This window comes from Myotis lucifugus, unplaced genomic scaffold, assembly GCF_000147115.1.
Source record: "Myotis lucifugus unplaced genomic scaffold, Myoluc2.0 scaffold_65, whole genome shotgun sequence".
In the NCBI taxonomy this organism is placed as follows: Eukaryota; Metazoa; Chordata; class Mammalia; order Chiroptera; family Vespertilionidae; genus Myotis; species Myotis lucifugus.
Window position 1 is genome coordinate 5,372,151 of NW_005871113.1, and position 20,651 is coordinate 5,392,801.

Consider the following 20,651-nt stretch of genomic DNA (forward strand, 5'->3'; position numbering starts at 1 on the left):
ATCAGTGGGGAAATGACAGTGTTTTCAATGAATGTTGCTAGGTCAATTAGATATTCACATAGACCCCAAAAATATTGATCCTTATCTCATCTCATGCACAGAAAATTAATTCCAAATGGAGTGTATCTCTAAATGGGAAAGGTTAGAAAGTAAAGCTTCTAGAAAATGTAGTGATATTTTAATAACCTTAGGGTAAACATTTTTTTTTAATGTATAGGGCGTAATGTCACAGGAAGGCCATATTCTGCCACCCGTGAGGAGTAAGCCCAAGTTGCTGTTGGATGTGTTGTACACAGAGAAGCCATTCTTCAGGCGCTCTGCTCTCTCCACACCCAAGGGTAAACATTTCTTAATGAGGACATAGAAAACATTAAAAATGAGGGAAAAGACTGATAAACAGGACTTACTGAAAATCATAAACTGTTCATCAGAAAACATCATTAAAAGAGTGAAATATGGAAGCCACAGAATGGGAGAACATATTTGCAATACATAAAATCAACAAGACTCTTACCCAGAATACATAAAGAATACTTATACATCAAGAAGAAAAAAGCAACTGACTCAATTTTTTAAATGGCCAAAAGACTTCTAGAGGCACTTCACAAGAGAGAATACACAGGTACAATACACATATGCAAAAACACTTAAATTTTAGTCATCATGAAAATCATAATGAGATACCATACATATTCAAGCCAGAAGAGCTAAAATTAATAAGATGGACAATTCCATGTTTGGGGAGAGGACTCAGAACCATTGGAATCCTCCTTGTACTGCTTAGAGAATAAATTGGTGCCATTACATTAGAAAATTGGTGGTATCTACTGAAATTGATCACACATACAACCTAAGACCGCACCATTCCCTTCCTGGGTTCCCTTTGTAGATGGAACATTTCCCTCATAGAACCCAATAGAAGTGTGTACATATGTACACTAAAGGCATGTACAAGACTTTTCAAAGAAGCACTATTTGTAACAGCCTCAATCTAAAAACAACCTAAAAAGTCCATCAACAGTTGAATAGATATATGCATAGTGGTATATTCATGTAATGAAATACTATACCGCAATAAAAATGAATAAACTATTGCTACACGTAACGCTACTGATGAAACTCAAACATAACACTGAAAGAAGACAGATGTAAAAGAAATATAGTCATATCTGATAATGTGATGTATGTGTTCCTAAAAAATCACCACACAGTGCAAAATCATACAATAAAAACCACAGGACTTAAGTGAAAAAACAAGAACTAGAGGTATAATATCCAAAAATCTTGCCAGCAACACATTTTTTACAAGGATGGAAATCCAATAAGAGCGGTAGCATGGTCTGAGACATCTAAAATGGTTAAGAAATACATACTGAATAAATAGTACATTAGGTTACAAAGACCTGAAGTTTGCTTATGGAAGTGGGTGTCAGAAAGGTTGCAGCTTGAAAATTATTGTGAAGTGATGGAAGGAGTGCTATCTGAAATTGGGTGGAGAATTACAGCAGATCTGACAGTAACATCAGAAGTGGCTGAGTGTAACTCATAATGCACTGGGTGAACTGAGGTGGCTGGCAGAGGTTTGAAGTGTGTGCAGGTGTGCGTGCTGTGCGTTCCTACTGGGCTCGGTGCAGCTGGGTACAGTTTTCTGCATTCACCTAGTGTTTTCTTGAAGACAAAATTGCAAATAAGCAAACACTAAATTGCATTATGCTTAAGTTGTTCCCTAATGTATCAGTCACGATGGAAATTTGCATTTTCAAACAAGCATTACAGCAGAACTGACAGAACCTTGTTATTCTATTTAAATGAGTTCAAACACAGGCAAAAGTAATCTATGACATTAGATATCAGGATGCTGGTTACCCTATAGGGCGGCGGTTCTCAACCTGTGGGTCGCGACCCCTTTGGGGTCGAATGACCCTTTCACAGGGGTCGCCTAAGACCATCGGAAAACACATATATAATTACATATTGTTTTTGTGATTAATCACTATGCTTTAATTATGTTCAATTTGTAACAATGAAAATACATCCTGCATATCAGATATTTACATTATGATTCATAACAGTAGCAAAATTACAGTTATGAAGTAGCAACGAAAATAATTTTATGGTTGGGGGTCACCACAACATGAGGAACTGTATTAAAGGGTCGTGGCATTAGGAAGGTTGAGAACCACTGCTATAGGGGGTTGTGGCTAGAAGGCATGACAGGGAGAAACCTCTAGAGTGCTGGGTAGTGGCTAAACAGGTATGTTTGGTTTGTGAAAATGCATCATGCCACACACTTTACATCTGTGCACTTTAATCTGTATGTTATATTTTTAAATAAAATACACCTCTTTGAGGAAGGCTTCCTGGAATGGAATGAGATAGGAGGATGGGAGGAAGAGTAAACTGATAGAAGAAAGGGCAGTAAATGGATGAATGGATGGATGGATGGATGGATGGATGGATGGATAAATGGACAGATGGATTGAGGAACAAATAGAATAACAATGGCAGACCCCAAACTAATTTTCAACAGATTTGTTGAGACAGAATTAAAACACCATATGATTAACCCATGTGAAGTGTACAATTCAATGGCTTTTAATAGACTTAGAGTTGTGCCACCATCACAACAATCAATTTTAAAACATCTTATAATCCCCTCCCAAAAAAGAAATCCCGAGCTTAATAGCCATTGCCCTCTAAACTCCCATTCCTTCCAGCCCTAAACAACCACTAATATATTTTTATCTTCATAGATTTGCCTATTCTGGACATTTCATAGAAATGAAATTACACAATACGGTATGTGGTCCTTTGTGACTGGCTTCTCTCACTCACACTAATGTTGTCAACGTTCCCTATGTGATAGCATGTATCAGTACTTCATTGCTCTTTATTACTGAATAATATTCCATTGTATAGATATTCCACACCTTCTTATCTATTTACCAACTGATAAGACATATAGGCTGTTCCCACTTTTTTCACTATTATGAATAATGCTACTATGAACATTTGTATACAAGTTATTTATACTTAGGAGTGGAATTGCTAGGTCATACAATAACTCTATGTTTAACTTTTTGAAGAACTGCCAGACTATATTCCAAAGTGTCTGTTTTCTATTTTATATTTCCACAAGCAGTGAATGAGGGTTCAGATTTTCCACATCCTCACCAACACTTATTTTCCATTTCGAGCTTGTTATTATAGAAACACTAGAGGCCCGGTGCACGAAATTCATGCACGGGTACGGTCTCTAGGCCTGGCCAGCAATCAGGGCTGATCAGGACCTTCCTTCCCCAGCCTTCCTTCATTCCGTGCCACCCCCTGGTGGTCAGCACATGTCATAGCAAGCTATCGAACTCCTGGTGGAACTCCTGAGGGGACACTTTGCATATTAGCCTTTTATATGTATAGATTAGTGTTTGTGAAGTGATATCTCATTGTGATTTTGACTTGCATTTTCTGGATACCTAATGATGAATGTTGACTATCTTTTTCATGTGTTTATTGGTCATTTGTATATCCTCTTTGGGTAACTCCCTATTCAGATCTTTTGTCCATTTTAAATAGAGTTATGTGTCATTTTATTATTGAGTTATAATAACTATATATTCTAGATAAAAATTCCTTATCAGATCATGGCTTGCAAAGTTTTCTCCCATTCTAGTTACATTTTCACTTTCCTAATAATGTTCTTTGAATTAAAAAAAATTCTTTTAATAAACTTTTAATTTTGGAATGACATCATATTTACAGAAAAGTTGCAAAGATAATACAGAGAGTTCCCATATACCCCTCACCCAGTTTCTCCTAACAGCACATTTGTCAAAATAAAGAAACCAACATTGGTCCATTGTTATTAAACTTCCTACTTTATTCTGATTTCACGGATTGTTCTTTTCCTTTTTTAAAATATATTTTTATTGATTTCAGAGAGGAATGGAGATGGAGAGAGAGATAGAAACATCAATGATGCAATGATAAGAGAGAATCCTTGAATCATTGATCGACTGCCTCCTGCACGCCCCCTACTGGGGATCGAGCCCACAACCTGGGCATGTGCCCTTGGCTAGAATCGAACCTGGGACCCTTCAGTCTGCAGGCTGACACTCTACCCACTGAGCCAAACCAGCTAGGGTGCCCACCAGTTTTCCTAATAATGTCCCTTTTTCTGTTCCAGACTCCAATCTGACATTCCACCTTGTATATTATAGCTTTTAATAAACTTACAGAGTTGTGCCACCATAATTTTTATTTTTATTTTCTTACCATTCACTTCTTTTTTAAAAAAATATATTTTTATTGATTTCAGAGAAGAAGGGAGAGGGAGAGACAGAAACATCAATGATGAGAGAGAATCACTGACCACTGCCTCCTGCATGCCCCCTACTGGGGACTGAGCCCGGAACCTGTGCATGTGCCCTGACCGGGAATTGAACCATGACTTTCTGGTTCACAGGCCGATGCTCCACCACTGAGCCACACTGGCCAGGCTACCATTCACTACTTTGTCCTCAAAGCACTGCAGCACATTTACCGTGTTTGCTTATGGCTGCATCGCAAGCACCCAGTATGACCAGCAGGAGTACGGGAGGCCTTCTCCTTCAAGCCATTTTGCCCATAAAAATAAAATCTTAGCCTCATCCAGGCTCACCTGACCACTGTGCCTCTTTCCCTGAATCATTTAGGTTGGGATGCTTCCCAGATTTCTTATTTCCTTACTGTGTACTTTTGCTTCTTTTATTCGAGTTCTGGCTAATGGTAGCGATTTTTTACAGCAATGCAAAAGGTATGATCTGACCCTCCGGCCATTTTCTGGGGCAGCCACAACACATAATGAGAAAAGTAATCAAGAGGCAAGCTTCACATATGAGAAAATGAGTGACAGGTTACTGTTGGACACAAACGGAATGTTAAAATAGGACCAGAAACAATTTCATGTTAAAACCTGCCTGGTTTCTTCTAATTTGGTCAAAAACAAAACAAAAAACAACTTCCTGAGAAAAGGCCTGGCTCCCAAGACAGGCCTGTGTGACCACCGTTTGGCTGTCTGTCATTTGAAAGTCATCAAATAACAGCACCCGTTATGCTGTCTGGCATCGTTTAGACTTTGCATGATTGACAACCCTCAGAATGCAAACGATCCACTCTTGCATATTACTGCAACTGTGCTCACGTCTTTCCGATGCTCTCCGCAGTGTTCCAGTCCCTGGCTGAGCCCTCGGCTACCTGTTTCCTTTGTCCCCCTAAAGCCACAGGTCACTCCCTGTGGTACATACCCTTGGCCCCTGGAAGACTTGTAAGGAACACCACCATCTTTTAAAACAAAATGTTAGATTTCCTTTTCATTTTACTAATAGCAGGCAGATCTTCTTAGTCTTTTCCCCTCGAGGTCACATGAAAATGCCACTAGAGAAATAAAGCAAAGTCCTGAGACCTGCTGCCTAGAGACCTACATGGGGCTAAAATTAGCAGCTGCCTGCTTCTCTGGGCCAGAGCCGGCTGCTGCTGGAGCGTGACCATCCCCAGAGGAGGGCAGAGGGGAGCAGAGAGGCGCCGCGGGCATGGCGCTCACCTGGCCCCCGGGACCAGCTTCCAGCCTCAGCAGCTGGATGCTGGGCAGCCCCCCAAGTGGAGGATCAGCCCCTCCTGACAGGGTGACACATTTCCTGACCAGCGAGTTCTGTCTGCTGCTCTCTGTATCATCAGCATCATGGGTTGAGGAGGGTGCATGAGGGAAAGGTGAATATTAAGGCAGGTGGTCGCTGGAACTTTAGCTTTATTTTAAAATCTGCTAATCAGCGCCTCCCTGGACGGTCACTGTGGGTCCCTGCTTCTGCTCACCCCTCTTTACTGACCACCCGCGCACTCTAAACTGAGTCACCCAAGAAAGACAAGGCTCGCCAGCAACTAGCAGGTTTGTCACCTTCACTGGGCCCTCACCGGCCTCTGGCTCCGAATACCCTGCTCCGATGACTAGTCACCCTGGGGCATTGTCCTGGCGGGTGTGTGACTGTCCCCACCCTCAGTGCACGCTGTTGGGATGGTTGTCATATGGGCCATGGCCGGACAGTCAAGCCTAGCTCAGGTGCAGACTTCAGCGCTTGAAAAGGGAGTTGACCTGAACTTCTGTCTGCCCCACCAGGCCATCTCAGCACTCTGTCCCACCTGCCCACACCACACACCCTGTAGGACAGTGATGGCGAACCTTTTGAGCTCAGTGTGTCAGCATTTTGAAAAACCCTAACTTAACTCTGGTGCCATGTCACATATAGAAATTTTTTGATATTTGCAACCATAGTAAAACAAAGACTTATATTTTTGATATTTATTTTATATATTTAAATGCCATTTAACAAAGAGAAATCAACCAAAAAATGAGTTTGCGTGTCACCTCTGACACGCGTGTCATAGATTCACCATCACTGCTGTAGGAGCTTCCTAGGCCTGTCAATACAAAGCTCTCCCAAGTGAAGAGCAAAAACAACAGGCATTTATTTCTCAGCTCCTGAGGCTGGAAAGCTGGGTCCAGGTGCCGGCAGGCCCTGCTCCCTCCGAAGCCTCTAAGCAGGTTCCTCCGCTGCTACTACCAGGCTCGGGTGGCCCCAGGCCTCTGTCGCCACCCCCTGTGGCTTCACATCTTCCCTCTGTGCACATCTGTCTGTGTCCAGATTTCCTCTCTTTTTATAAGGACACCTGTCATTTGAATTAGGGAACATCCTGATGACCTCAATTTAACTTTATTCCCTCTACATAAAGACCCCATTTCCAAATAGGCTCACATTTTGAGAATGTGGGGTTAGGTCATCCATGTATTTTGGGAGGACACAATTCAATCCGTAACACCCACTTTGCCAGCAGCAGGTATGGTGACCAGGGCGGCAGCTGGCAGGTGCAGGAGTCACAAGCCAGCGCAGAGAAAAATGGTCTGGCTGAGGCGCCCATGCCTGCGACGCAAAGCTCTGACCCCCTCGGACAGTCCTGGGTGGTACTAAATAGGTGCTCACCAAACAGCATTTGTTTCTCTCTGCCTTTATTTCAAGACAATGGAAAGTTTTTCTCCGTGGTTTTGAATCTCCTTTACTGAATAGTCACGGAAATGCTTGCTGGCCCTAATTACACTCAAGAGAGGTGGCCAGCTGTTGGATAAAATTCCTGAGGCAAAGGACAGTCCCCCTGGAATCCACTCTCTGATCTTTACCACAAAGAACTACAGCCACCTAAGCTGCAGCCTTAGTTTCCAGCACTGAGCAATGTGATGCATTGTAATCACAGGCCGCCAGCTCTCCCATCAGCCATCCTGAGACCACGTGGTTTCTCAGGTAATGCAGCTAGCATGCTCCAACAAATGGATCACCTTCCACTGCTCTCTTGGTCTGAGTAAGAAACAAGGCTTATGAGCAAGCTAACGCAATGTGGGAGCAAGCCTGAAAGTAGGACCTCCAACACCCTGGTGTTGATTTGCCTGGTGAGCAAGAGTCCTTCACCAAGAGAGGAGGCTCAGAATAAAAATAACTGTAGGTGTACAGACTAGCCAGTGGCCAACCCAGCCAGCAGCCCCAGGATGGCCTGTCAGCTCCAAAACCTGGAAGGTCTGCTTCCTGTCACCACCCAACCCCCTACGTGGACAATAAACAAAGAGGAAGACACCATCTCCAGCTTCCAAGATGTTTTCTGTACCAATATCCTGGAATAAGGCAGCGAGAGTCTCTGCTCAAAAGACATACGGAAACACAGGGGAGCCCCGGAGAATTGTCTCCCAGCATAAACTTAGGGGGGGAAAAACCTTATAACAAAAAACATACACAGAATCTAGGGGCTTAAAATATATGGACTGTCTCCAAACATTGTCTTGAAAATACAGTGTCCACCAGGCAGCTCTGCTCCCCTCTTTACACGGCTCTCCACGCTGGTGGCAAGCGGGCGGCCAGCAGCTCCAGCCCAGTGTGCTGATGCCTCTGCAACAACCAAGGCAGGAGAACTTCTCCTTCCTGACGTTCCAACAAAGACTCTGGAATTGCATCGCATGCGCAGACAGACCACACTGGTCCCGGTCACACGTCGACCCTTCGTCTTAGATGTCAGTGTGACCCACCAGAATGACACAGATTCAGAGTGGAGTGGAGTGGGAGAGGTTTGTCCCCAGAGGATGGGGACACATCCTGAGCAAGGAAAACCGCAGCCTCCCCCTATACTACTCCCTACCCTCATGATAGCCAATCCCACGTTTCTTCTGTGAAATCCACATATTATTTCTTTTTACAGGCAGATTCTCGCTTTAGTGAGGCTAGTGGCATATCCAAATGGCTCTTTTATCATCAAATCTCCTGAGAAAGAAGCTATTCAAGTGATGCCACGGAAGGGATGTTCTGTGAGACACAGGAGGAGTCGGACAGCGGGGGAAATGATGCAGGAGCAGAGGGACAGGGAGAAATAATTTAAAGGTGCCCACTGCAGGCTTTGAGGAGGAGGAGGCGAGTGAGCCTCTGGCTTCTGGAAAAGCCGAGGAAACAGATTCTCCCCGAGAGTCCCAGGAAGAACCGTCTTGCCAATGCCCTGACTTCAGCTCAACACTTTTTAAACGTCCAGTAGTGACTCGATTGCAGATTCGAGCTTCCAGAAGAGTAAGAGACAAATCTGTGCTGTTTTAAGCCATCACGTTTGTGATCATTTGTTACAGCGGCCACAGGAAAGGACTTCACGTGGCCACACAAAGCCAGTGGGTCTACTGCACAAAAGAATGTGCCCCAGAGCTGAGGCACCTGATAGTGACGACTCGCTAGATTTTCCCTCTGTTACAAAAACGTTACTAAATTCCACATTAAATATTTTTAATTCTTTACACGTTTTTAAAATGTTCAGTAATGATTTGAGGAGACAGTCTGGTAGAAAGTGCGTCCGATAAACATTTCAGACTGCCAGGCACTCACTCCCCTTGAATACTCACTGGCATGCACTGGCACGGCTGGTGCTGAACTAATCTGCACCCATTGGTGGAAACTATAGGAATCGCTGCACGCAGTGCAGGTTATATAGTCACGCAGATTAATAATATAACTTCCAGGATACGTGCTTATTTCAGAAACTACGCATGCACCACCATCCCAACTGACTTCCTGCCTGGTACAAGTTGGGAGTTCCTCTGCAGGTACCTTTTGTATACGGAATATTTATCACGTGGTCAGCAGCTTTGTTATATAGATAGCTCAGTTAGAGAATAAAGGGGACTTAAATTTTAAAAGTTGTTTTGGTGTCATTTCCATTTCTATCGCCATATTTGTAATATACTTTCCCCCAGTTTTACTGCGATATAATGGACATTTAACACTGTATTGGTTTAAGGTGTACAACATAATCATTTCATTATACTTTGAATATCACTCTGCATATACATGATTTGGGGCAGGTAGATGAGGGGCCAATGAGAGGTAGAGACTTCAAATATTACCAGGTATATGCTAACATATCAGTAAAGATCAAATTATTTTATTTTTACTTGGTTAACTGTGTCTAAGCTATACCAGTCTTTCCTTGATATTCTACTTAAAGACACTTGAAAGGTTCCCATATCCCAGGTTAAATGAATTCACGAAAGCTCCTAGTTAGCAGGAAAAGGTTTCACACAACCTCACTGAAAGGGTTTAAATCCACTGATTCCAACTCCCTCCCAGACACTTCAGAAGTTCTCTCAGGTGCAACACAACCCCAGGCACACAAACCCCCGCTCACTACCCCCCATGCCTAGTGACTTGGGGAAAACTGATGCCCGAGACATCTGGGTGCCCACCTGGCACAGAGTAAAGAAGGAACCAAGGTTTCAGAAAGGCCTGCAATTCAGATTCCAAGATTGGCCGTAAATGGGCCCAGGTGTAACCATAGATAAACCGCTTATCCTGCATCTACGCATCAACCTCACCACCAGCACAATGGCGGGCAGCTCCTGCTCCTCAAGCTGTCCGAGAACTCGCAGAGGCTCCATGGCGGCTGGAGCTGAATCTCCCAGGGCCAGGCGAGCTGCAGGTGAAGGTCAGGGCTCAGAAGAGCCATGAGAGCTGCAGGTGAAGGTCATGGCTAGTGAAGAGCCATGCAAACTCCAGGTGAAGGTCAGGGCTAGGAAGAGCCGTGAGACAAAGTAATCACAAAGGAGGGCCCCCTAGACGTCGACATCTGCCCTCGGTCTCCTCTCATCAAAATGAAATTTCAGTCCCAAGAATTTAACGAGATATGAGGGAAGGAGTTTCTATTTAACCACGGCCTTCCAAACCCTCCAGGGCAGTGCCCAGCTCAGCTTTAAATGAAATGCCTGCCCAGAGCCATCTGAGTCAGGAGACGAATAAACGGCCCGGACAGGCTGGAATCAGGGAGAAAATAGATTTTCCCTTCTCCCAGCCAGTGATGACAAGCAGACAGGGGAGTGCAGGGGTTCCGACCTGTGTGGGGAAGGACGAGCCGCTCTCTCACTGTGATCTGGAGGGGAAAGGACCAAGTTCCTCTCGCCTGGACACGGGGCCACTCGGGAGCTAAGTGTTGAGATGGAGTTTTCCAAATTAGAAAAGGCAACAGGAGGGAGAACAGTGCGAGTGTGTGTGTGTGTGTGTGTGTGTGAGAGAGAGAGAGAGAGAGAGAGAGAGAGAGAGAGAGAGAGAGAGAGGGAGAGAGGGAGAGAGAGAGAGAGAGAGAGAGAGAGAGAGAGAGAGAGAGAAGGGAGAGAGGATGTGAGTGTGATGAGAAGGCAAGATGGAGGTTTGGTGGATCCACGTCTCAACCAAGCTCCCATTCCTGCAAAACACAGATGCAGATTCCAGTGCCCCACCTCCCAGGAAATGACTGGGTCACCTTTTTACAAAACCCAGGGGCTGAAGGGCGCCGCTGATTTATGGAGACTGGTCCTGCATATTTGAAGTTATAACAGAGATATTTTTGAGTTACAGGGTAGTCGTCGGCTGCTTGTCCAAAAATCACCTTAGACTTCAATGTCAAGGATTTAAGGCAGACATGAGAAAGCTCCTTCCATCAACAAGCGCTTCTGAGAGCCAGAGTTATGTAAGAAGCAACCTGCATTTGCCTCTGCAGAGCATGACACAGCAGGCTGGGGACCAGGTCCCTAGCCACATCCTTCTCAGACCCCTGGACCAGCGAGGCTCCTTCTACACATACACATACACATACACATGCACATCCACACGCACGCGCGCGAGCTTGTGTCTAAACACTCACATTCCTCAAGCTGCTTAAAGTAAACTTCAATCATAAAAGAATGGCAAAGACATAGATTATTTTTCCTCAACTGCATTAATTGAATAATACATCTCCAACCTCTGCAGCAGAGATAACACTCGATAAAAATGGTTTGTGTGTGGGCAATAGTGTGGTGAAGGCCTGGGGCAGGGTAGGGGCTGGGTGGAGGGGGGCAAATAGGAGGTAGGGGAACATCTGTCTAGAATAGGATATATATATATATACTTTTAAAAGTATATCTAATATAGAATTCCCTTATCCTTTAGGCTCTTCCCTGCCTCTATTTTCCCTTAGCATTATTCACCTTGACGTCACTTATTCATGTAATTTCTCTCTCCGCCCGCCCCCGTTGGAATGGTTTGTGTGTGACACGTACAAGAGGTCAGCGTGTCCACCCCTTGGCTGCATCGTCCACAGTCCTGGACAGCAGGGCTGTATCACAGCAGACAGAGAAGGCTCTGACTTTACAGCCTCATATCACAGTCCCACTGAGACCAGGAGAGGTTTTTACATAAGCTACTAAAATAAGCTTTTCAGCTTAAAGCAAACAAATCCGAGTCTAAATTCAGTGAACTGGAGGCAAGAGAGATGCTGACCTTAAGACAACTCCGCCGGGCCAATCATGAGAACCTTCTAGGGACGTCAGCGGTGCTGGGAAAGGCTCTCCGAGAGGTAGTAAGGCTGTGCCTTCCATCTCCTCATTGAGCCTTAACCTCCTGACACCTGACCGCCCCTTCCTGCTCCTCCAGGACCCACAGGTGAGACCTGTGAGAGGAACCAAGTGCTGCCAGCTCCTCCCTGTGCCTGCGGCAGGTCCCACCCAGCAAGGCACAGAGGGACGTGGTGGTTACCCCCAAGGAAGGGCCACCTCCCCTTTAAGCTTGGAAACCTAGACACTGTGCTTGAATGTTCTCCATCCCCCACGAACAGCCTTCCCCCATCGCTTCATCACATCTCCCTCAGTGGGTACACATGGGTCCTAGAACAGGTGCTGCTCAGCAGCCTGAGGGAGGAGACCAGAGGCTACCAGCCTGTCAAACTCCCGGCTCGTTCATCAGCAGCAACAGGTTCAGGTGGACAGTGCTGTATCTGAAACTTTTGGGGCCAGAGGTTTCTCAGAATTCAGATTTTTGTTGTTTTTATTTTAGAAAGCTAATATACACCCCAGCAGGGTCTGAGGAAGCATCCAATGAACTCATTAATACACGTTCATATCAAAATCATGAATATTCATACTAGTCTTCTAGTTAGGAATAAAAAAATCCAGAAGTCTCAAGGGCAGGCGATTTGGCACCATCCTCCAGGAGATATAGAAACTCAGGGACAAAAAAACAAAGACCAGACAAAATGGGGCAACTGCCCAAACCCCAGCAGACATCCCCTGACTCAGAAGGCCCGGGGTGGACCAGCTGAGCTGAAGAATCTCCCACACAGACGATGCCTTCTACGTTGAGCTGCCCTGGCCCCAGACTCGAGAGAGAAATAAGTCCATAGAGCCCCCAATATTCAGCGAATCAGTCCCCGGACCCGGGCACCTGGCTGCAAGGAGGACACAACATACCGCAGGTATAGACCCTGGTGGGCCCCACAAGGCGGCAGCCAGACACTGTTTCCAGAGCCCTGACCCCATGTGACCCATGTGAGCAGCGCAGGGCAAATTACACTTTGATCTTCCGGCCTTGAGGAGCGGAAAGAACATTGAACAGCCTCTGTCTTTCTCTCCGCCCCGTTAAATGCCAGCACCCCACCTTCCTCCCCACCCCCACCCCCACCCCCGTCCCACCTCCCACCTGCTCCCTTGCTCTGTGCTCCCTGACTGGCTGTGTCCACTCGCACGGCCTTACCTGCCACCTCCGTGCCCTTGGCCCCCACATCACAATCATTTAGCCCCGCCCGCCTCTGCACTCCCACTTACGTTTTCAGCGGGCTCCGGGGCACCCTTTCCCGCTGTGCCACTGTCTGGGAATACCCGCATTCTCTCCCACGGAGCACCCAGGTGCACTTAAGTTGGTCATGGGACTGGCCCTGGCCAATGGGATGTGAGCACAAATGCCACGGGGCAACGTCACTTCCAGCGGCAGCAGGGGGTATTTAGTGCCTGTGCACCACCCCCATGTCCCTTCCCCTCCGTGATGCCAGGACAAGGCGGTGGAGAATCAAAACAGAAACCTCCTAGGGCCCTGGTTGGCAAACTGCGGCTCGCGAGCCACATGCGGCTCTTTGGCCCCTTGAGTGTGGCTCTTCCTAAGCCTTAGGAGTACCCTAATTAAGTTAATAACAATGTACCTACCTATATAGTTTAAGTTTAAAAAATTGGGCTCTCAAAAGAAATTTCAATCGTCGTACTGTTGATATTTGGCTCTGTTGACTAATAAGTTTGCCGACCACTGTCTAGGGGTCACTGTGAGACGAATAACTTCTATGGGGAACAGTTACCGGGAGCTGGGAATTAGCTGACATGGCGGCGAGTGTTAAGGACCCCCATACACCTGCCTTCTCCACCTGACAAGTTTCTACTTATTGTGCTTTACACTCCACGTCACATGCCACCTCCTCTGGGAAGTCCAACCTCCAGGGAAGGTCGGCCTCTCCTCCCTGACCTCATGTGTCTGGCAAGCAGTTACCTGAATCTATGGACACATGTCTGTTTGCAAGTTTGGCCCCACATTTGTGGGTGCTTCTCCCACCCCTGTAGTCTCGGAGCCTTGCAAGCTGCAAACACTCAATATGCTTGATTGAAGCAAAAATCAGAGCCTTCTCGCTCACGGGGCCAGCAAACCACAAGTCAGCATTTCCCCGGAGCCGTAGGTTCTCAGCATTGTGCTAGGTACGGTGGTTGGTAGGAGGCAATATAAGGAAAACACTGTCACCGCCCCTAGCAGCATTTTTTAATCTTTAGGTCCTCTGCACCCATTATCTCCCATCTATTAAAGGATGGCCTCCACTTGAAAAATACATCATCTTTCAGGAACGATCAGCTAAGACATTTCTCAGAAAGGAAGATAAAAGAGGGGCATTGTGGTGAGGAGATGAAAGCCGAACAGGGTCCTCGCTTGGCACCCATGAGCCTGGCTCAGCCACGCCTGCCACCGTGTGCAGGTGACAGCCTAGCCATGCAGAGTTGCGTCATCACGGCTTGGCAAAGCTTTCCAAACCAAAGGTGCAAAACCCCGTACTGGTCAGGGAAACAGAACAGAGGGAAGTGGCTGGAGGGACGTGTCCTGTGAGTACTTCCCTTTCTCCCAATTCTCTAAAGGACATGCTGCAACGCTTAGTTCCAGCCTCAGGGAAATGGTGACCTTAATTAAATGATTAATTATTAATGCAATGTTTTCACAGTAATTCCCACAAACTAGCATTTTACCTGCTGCAGGTGTGGCTTACTGTGGACACTGAGAGGAGCCACTTCATGTGCGTGGATCATGCGGTCGGCTGGCAGTGCTGGCATCCCGGTGTGCAGGCAGAAACATCCCCGACAGAGAGCTGTGGCAACCAGTGCCCACCCACAGCTGCAGGAGAGCAAGGGGCTCCTAGCACATAATCCTAGCAGGACTTTCAGAGCGGTAAGTGGAAGAAGGTTAGACCCTGCAGTATGCTGAAGGCTGGTACAGACAGACAGTAAGATTTTTTTAAGTGAAAAAATTGAAGAGGTAACTGAGCAGAATGGAATGGTAGAGTTTGGGATTGTCGGGACAGTACATTTTTTAAAAATATAATTTTATTGATTTCAGAGAGGAAGGGCGAGGGAGATAGAAACATCAATGATGAGAGAGAATCATTGATCAGCTGCCTCCTGCATGCACCCTACTGGTGATCAAGCCTGCAACTCAGGCATGTGCCCTGACCAGGAATCGAACCATGACCTCCAGGTCCATAGGTCGATGGTCAACCACTGAGCCACACCGGCAAGGCAGGACAGAACATTCTGATGTTGAGTGTCACGTGTCATACATAAGAAGTACCTCAAAACACAGGGCGCTGTTCCTGGCTGGTATTTTTATAAGTCATATGCCATAAATAGAACAATGAATGCCCCACCCCATCCAAGATACCAAGTGCATATGTGGAAAGCAAGAAATTGACTGAAAATAGCATTGCCCAGCAACTTACCTTGTATGAAGATCCTATTCCAATAGATCTTCCCAACTTGGTTGCCCCCAAGAAACACCAGGTTGGACAGGATGAGCATGGAGGTGGAGCACGAGGCTAGGGCAGCGTGGAAGCGACGGCGAGCCCGTGGGGAGAGGAACTGGACCTGTGGGGAAGGCAAGAGCACCTCATTGCTCGGTGGAAAGTCTAAGACTGACACGGCATCCAGCCTTCCTCCGTCAGCAGCCCAGGGTGCTTCCCCCGGAGCCTGGACTGTTACTTAAATTAAAATTATTATTTAAACAGGTCTCAAAACTTCTATCCCTGCAACATATTCATTCTGGTCTAAAGAAAGAAGTGCCACACCCCCAAGTTGTTACCTCCTCTGACCCAAATGAGCTTTCCCCGGACACGTGTAACACAAGTTCTGAAGCTAGTTAAGATTTAGCTGGAATGTCTCTACACATCTTCTGCATGTACCTCTATAGGCACAAGAACTGCTGAAGCTGTTCTCCATGGTAACAAGCACAACTCCATGTAATGAGGTCCAGATCGGGGCGATCTTTCAGGCCAGTTTACTTGACCATGGGAAGCTACCCCATGGCTCTACCCACTATTAGGAGGAACCTTGTTAAGAGGGCGCAGGAGAGCAGCTCAGTTGGAGCTCTGGTTCGCCAATGGTGAGCTGGCAGCACCTGAAATACATGGAACTGGAGACATGTTTTCCCTAATGGATGCTAGAGAATTCTGCTCATCCATCCGAGGTCTTCCCTGAACTTTTCCCTCCCCTTTTATTACCTTCGTGAGGATGTCATCAAGTCAACCAAGCCTTCCTACCTCAGCCCTGACGTTCTGGGGGCCTCTCGAGTGGGGCCCCTGCCGTGGCTGCAGTGTGTGAGCCCCGTGAGCACATCGCAGGGGCTGTCCTTTGAGGTTGTGTATTTAGAATGAGGACCAGGTACAGTGCAACAGCCCGACACACAGGGCCCCTGGGGTTCTGACAAATACTGCAGCCTAATCCAAAGACACAGAAAAGAGAGGAAGCGAAGTGTCCTCCCGAATCTCTGGGGTGGTCACTGCCTCCTGACTCCAGCTGTATCCAGTACACCTGGAATTCTGAATCGGCCGGACTCCTGGCAGGCACAGAGGACTAAGCAGGAAGCTGACTGGCTTTGGGGGCCCCTGCTGTGCAACACCTGTGGCTACTGTGCAAACCTCAGTCAGGGTCCTCTGAAAACCCACAGAGATGACTTCCTGACACCTCCCCTTTCTCTCCTGCAGTCCCAGCATCTGTTCTGCCCGCTCAGAGCTGCTACCATGCATCTCCCATCCATGGCTCTCTCCTCCTGCATCACCTTGGAGCACGGCCATCCTGCCCCATCTGTGAGTGCGAGGCCTTCTCACGCATGAGCTGAGCAGTGGGCACTGACTGGGCCGTCTGCCTGGACGTGATTGTTCTGGAAAGATCTTCAGTGATGCTGATGCGTCCCTGGTTACGGGCCACCAGACAAGATGACCTCTGGTCTCTTTCCCTGCTCTAAGAGGCCACAAGCACGTCCAGGCGAGGCTGTCAAACACGACCGGATGAGATAATTACACAGAATAGAAGCTGGTAATGAGAGAGAAATGGGGACAGAGCAGGCTCATAACCCAGCCCTCCTCACCCTTAGAGTAAGGAGACACTGATCTACCAGTTCCTGCATTTTAGAGCAGAGGGAGGTATTTTCTGGGTATTACTGACTCAATTAGCAGTAAGTGGGGAGGCGGGATGAGAGGAAGCAGGGAGACAGCAGGGAAAATCCAGAATAATAAATCAGGAAAATATGAATTGTTTTAATTGGCATAAATTGTGTCCAAATAATTCTCTCCAGGGAGAGGGACACTATAACACATTTGATTTCTGAGGGACCCCATGGGTCAGATACTCTGCTGCATCTGCTCTACCCCATCAGTCTCCCCCCGACACACACACTCCCCCGCCTCACTTCCTGTTTGGGGAGGTCCAGGGCCCTGTGTGACCTTGCTCTTATTAACGTCAATTACAGAGAGCGGACATGGCTCCGTTACGCTCAAAGTGGTTCTCCTTTTAGGGGAAATGATTACAATTATTAGATAATCAATAGAGAGATGCTGAGAAAACTCGCTTTGCATTGGGTTGCTAAGCACGGCTGCGGTGCCAGGTTACCTGGCACGAGGCAAGGTAGGTTCTGCTGGGAGGCAGAGCTGAGGGGTAAGTGCAGAACAAGGCAGGAGGCAAGGGGGAGTGGGTGCTGGAGGCTGGGGGTGGGGGGGAGGAATGGGTGCTGGAGGAGCAGGGCTCCTTCTCCATCACCCGAGGCCCTGGCTCCCATGGATGTTCCCTTAATTCTCTGATTTCCCAAGTATCTCTCTCAACTATAGGAGTCAATACATTCCTACTTCTGCTTATGGAAAAAAATAGTCAAAATAATAGAAAATATGGACGAGCCTCTAGTCTCAGAAACAGGAGGGAGGACATCTAAAATCTGAAACGAATAACCACAATTTAATTTTTAGAGAGAGCTAATTTTTTTAAAAAAGCAAGATGTTAAAGCTGTTGGAATCAATAAGCTAGAAAGACTTACAGGAGAAATCAAGAGGCTCATAGGCAATTCTTAATTATCCCCCAGGGGGAGTGGGTGGGAGACAAAATAGATGATGAACAAGAAAATCCAAAAGCCTAATTTTAACTAATAGCCCAATCCTCTGAACTGATGAAATTGACCGCGAGCCAGAGGAAGAGCAGAATGAAGGACCGACCACAGGAGGAAAGAGAGGGGCAGCCTGGAGAGTCCACAGAGGGTACAATCAACTGCCTAGGGGTCTTTGTCTCGGCTGCAACCGTCTCTCCCCTTCAGATTCCCCGGACACACTGTAGAAGGAACCGTTTTTGACATTGAGGATTCTTTCTCTGTTTCTAGGGAACCATCTGGCCTCGGCCATTGGTTCACAAAAACTCTAGAGCAGCGATTTTCAGCCTTCTTCGTCTCATAGCACACACACACTAATGACCAAAATCCAGTGGCACACCAAAAAACATGTATTTTTTGCCAATTTCACAAAAAATAGGTATAATTTTGATTGATTTACAATAATAATAGTTGTCCTTACCTACCCTTTTTGTTCCAAAGTGACCTTTTAAGAAATCAGGTGCCTATAGGTGCATATAAGGATTTCTGGTGCCAAGAATCCAGTCAGATACAACCTTATTATGCAACGTGACCAATAAGATGCAACTCTTATTATATGACCTGTATGTGTATGGTTCAAGACCAGGCATTCACACCAGATGCTACTGTTGTGTTGGTTATTGTCATTTTTTTTTTTGACAATCTAAGGGAAAAGAGGTCAGTGCCCCTGACTCAACAGTCAGGTGTTGCATGTTCTAAGAGTAGAGTCCCATACTTAGGTTTCCTGGGGGGAGGGGGAGGGGGGAATGCCGTATGGGCAAGGCTGGAAGGGTATATTCCCTCTGCCCAGCCAGCTCCATCAATAAATATGACTTTGTGAGGCTCTAGGGCCAGGGGGCCAAAGTTCCCACTTGAAACTCTTTGTTCCTTTACACTCTCTCCTCTGAAGTCCTATAGCGATTGTGGTCACTGCTCCTGTGGTCCTTCACCTCTAAGATGCTGGCTGCCGTGTGCAGGGGCCAAGCCTTAAGGCAGTCACCCGTCCTCATGGCTTAGATGCTTGAAAACCCCTTGGTCAGAGAACTCACAATGAATTGTAAACTCAGTGAGGAAATAGATCAGGATACAGCGAAGAGCCATCAGGTCTGAAAATCAGAATCACCAACTTGATCAGATAAGGCAACGATTGGTAAACAGAGTTTGATTTTCATGAACACAGAAATATCGTGATAAAAAGAGCTCCGGGCTGGTCATGGTCTCTTCCCAGCTAGATGAGCCTGTGGCAATTCAATAGCCTCTCGGCAAAAAGTGGGAGGGGCACTGTCCCCCGGAGGATGCCTGGAAATTTGCTGGGCATTTTTGGTTATCCCCAGGACAACATGATTGCATGAGGTTGCTGTGTTATTGATGGACAGGGTCCAGGGATGATAAACATACTGCGAAGTGCGTGACAGAACTGTCCTGCCTGAAAGGTCCACAGCGCCCTCTGGAAAGAGGGTGAGTGTTTTCTTCCACGTTCATTATGGAGCTGACTTCCCTCTTGGCCTGTAAGGCACAGCACTTCCCTTCCTCCTTCCTTAGGAGCACTGCCAAAACCGGGTCCCCTTTCCCCGAGGGCCCAGGAAAATGCACCTCCCGGCAGGAAAGAGCCCCTTACAGGGCCTCCGTGCTGGGTCATTCCCCCCCCCCCCCCCCGAAAAAAAAAAAAAAAAAAATAACCCTTGGCATCAAGTATGAAAAAAGGGGAGCCCTGTGCCCCGAGCCATGTTTAGGCTAGATGCACCCCAGTTCCAAGCCTCTTCATCCCACAACCCTGAACACAAGGGAAGACGAGGAAAGGGAGGTGGAGCAGGTTGGAGAGCATCACGGTGCCGTGCAGGGTGACTAGTTCTCCACAGGCACTCTGACCTACATGCAGGTTGCGGCAGTTTCTCTCCATGTTGTTGTTGCTATAACCCCAGGTACTGAGTGGGCCTTGGGCCTGGATACAGCAAGGCCCTCAGAACATCCAGAAAAGCAGAGGCCGACCTCTAATTTCTCAGGGCAAGCACACTGTGACCGAAGAGATAAGAGCTGGGGCGTGGGGATGTCATGTTGACAGTTTAGCACTGGATTTAAGCTTCCCTCTAAGATTCCAGAAGTGAGCCATGAAACCCAATCAAAGTAAACCGTAGGGCTGAACGAAACTTCTGTCAAACTCGTTTGAATTTCCTGCTGCAACGTGTCCATGGCTTGTGTTTATTCATATCTCCATGGCAACTCTTCTATCTTTTCCAGTCAACATCCTGTCCCTGGAAATCACAGGACTGGCTGGGACACATGAGCTGGGCCCGGGGGTGTGGGCTGCAGAATCTGGGTCAGAAGTGACGCCCAGCACAGCCCGGGGGTGGGGGGCAGATGCTGCAGGGGGCTGCTGGCCCCACACTTGTCCACGGAGGGGCTGCATGTGGGGCTGAGCTGGGGGAGGGGCCAGGCTGAGCATCTGGGGGAGCAGATGGGCTGGAGAAATGGCTGCTGGAGATGGTGACAGAGGCTTGGCAAGTGGGACCCGATCCCGTTTATTTTTAAGTGGGGGAGAAGCTAAAAACAGAAACTGGGTGGGTTTGAGCAGCTGGACACAGTTCTTCCAAATAATCACTGGCGTTTTTCGTTTTCTAATAAAACTGCTAACCA

General features: G+C 47.1%; 1 protein-coding gene and 1 non-coding gene across 7 annotated transcripts in view; both read right to left on the reverse strand.

Annotated features, from left to right (window-relative positions):
- HHAT (hedgehog acyltransferase) overlaps positions 1–20,651 on the reverse strand; it is a 161,620-nt gene that overhangs the window by 19,168 nt on the left and 121,801 nt on the right. For 5 of the 6 annotated variants that reach the window (XR_002829557.1, XM_006089916.3, XM_023754791.1 and 2 more), the window contains one exon: positions 15,352–15,496. The exons of the other annotated variant lie outside the window; for it this stretch is intronic. Coding sequence is in view for 4 of the 5 variants with exons in the window: in XM_006089916.3 (XP_006089978.1) it covers positions 15,352–15,496 (145 nt within the window). In the remaining variant the exon portion in view is untranslated. The remainder of the gene's footprint in view (positions 1–15,351; positions 15,497–20,651) is intronic. 6 annotated transcript variants of the gene reach the window in all.
- Positions 210–335, reverse strand: LOC111826285. Its single transcript, XR_002829569.1, has one exon. It is a non-coding gene; the product is annotated as a small nucleolar RNA SNORA11 (small nucleolar RNA).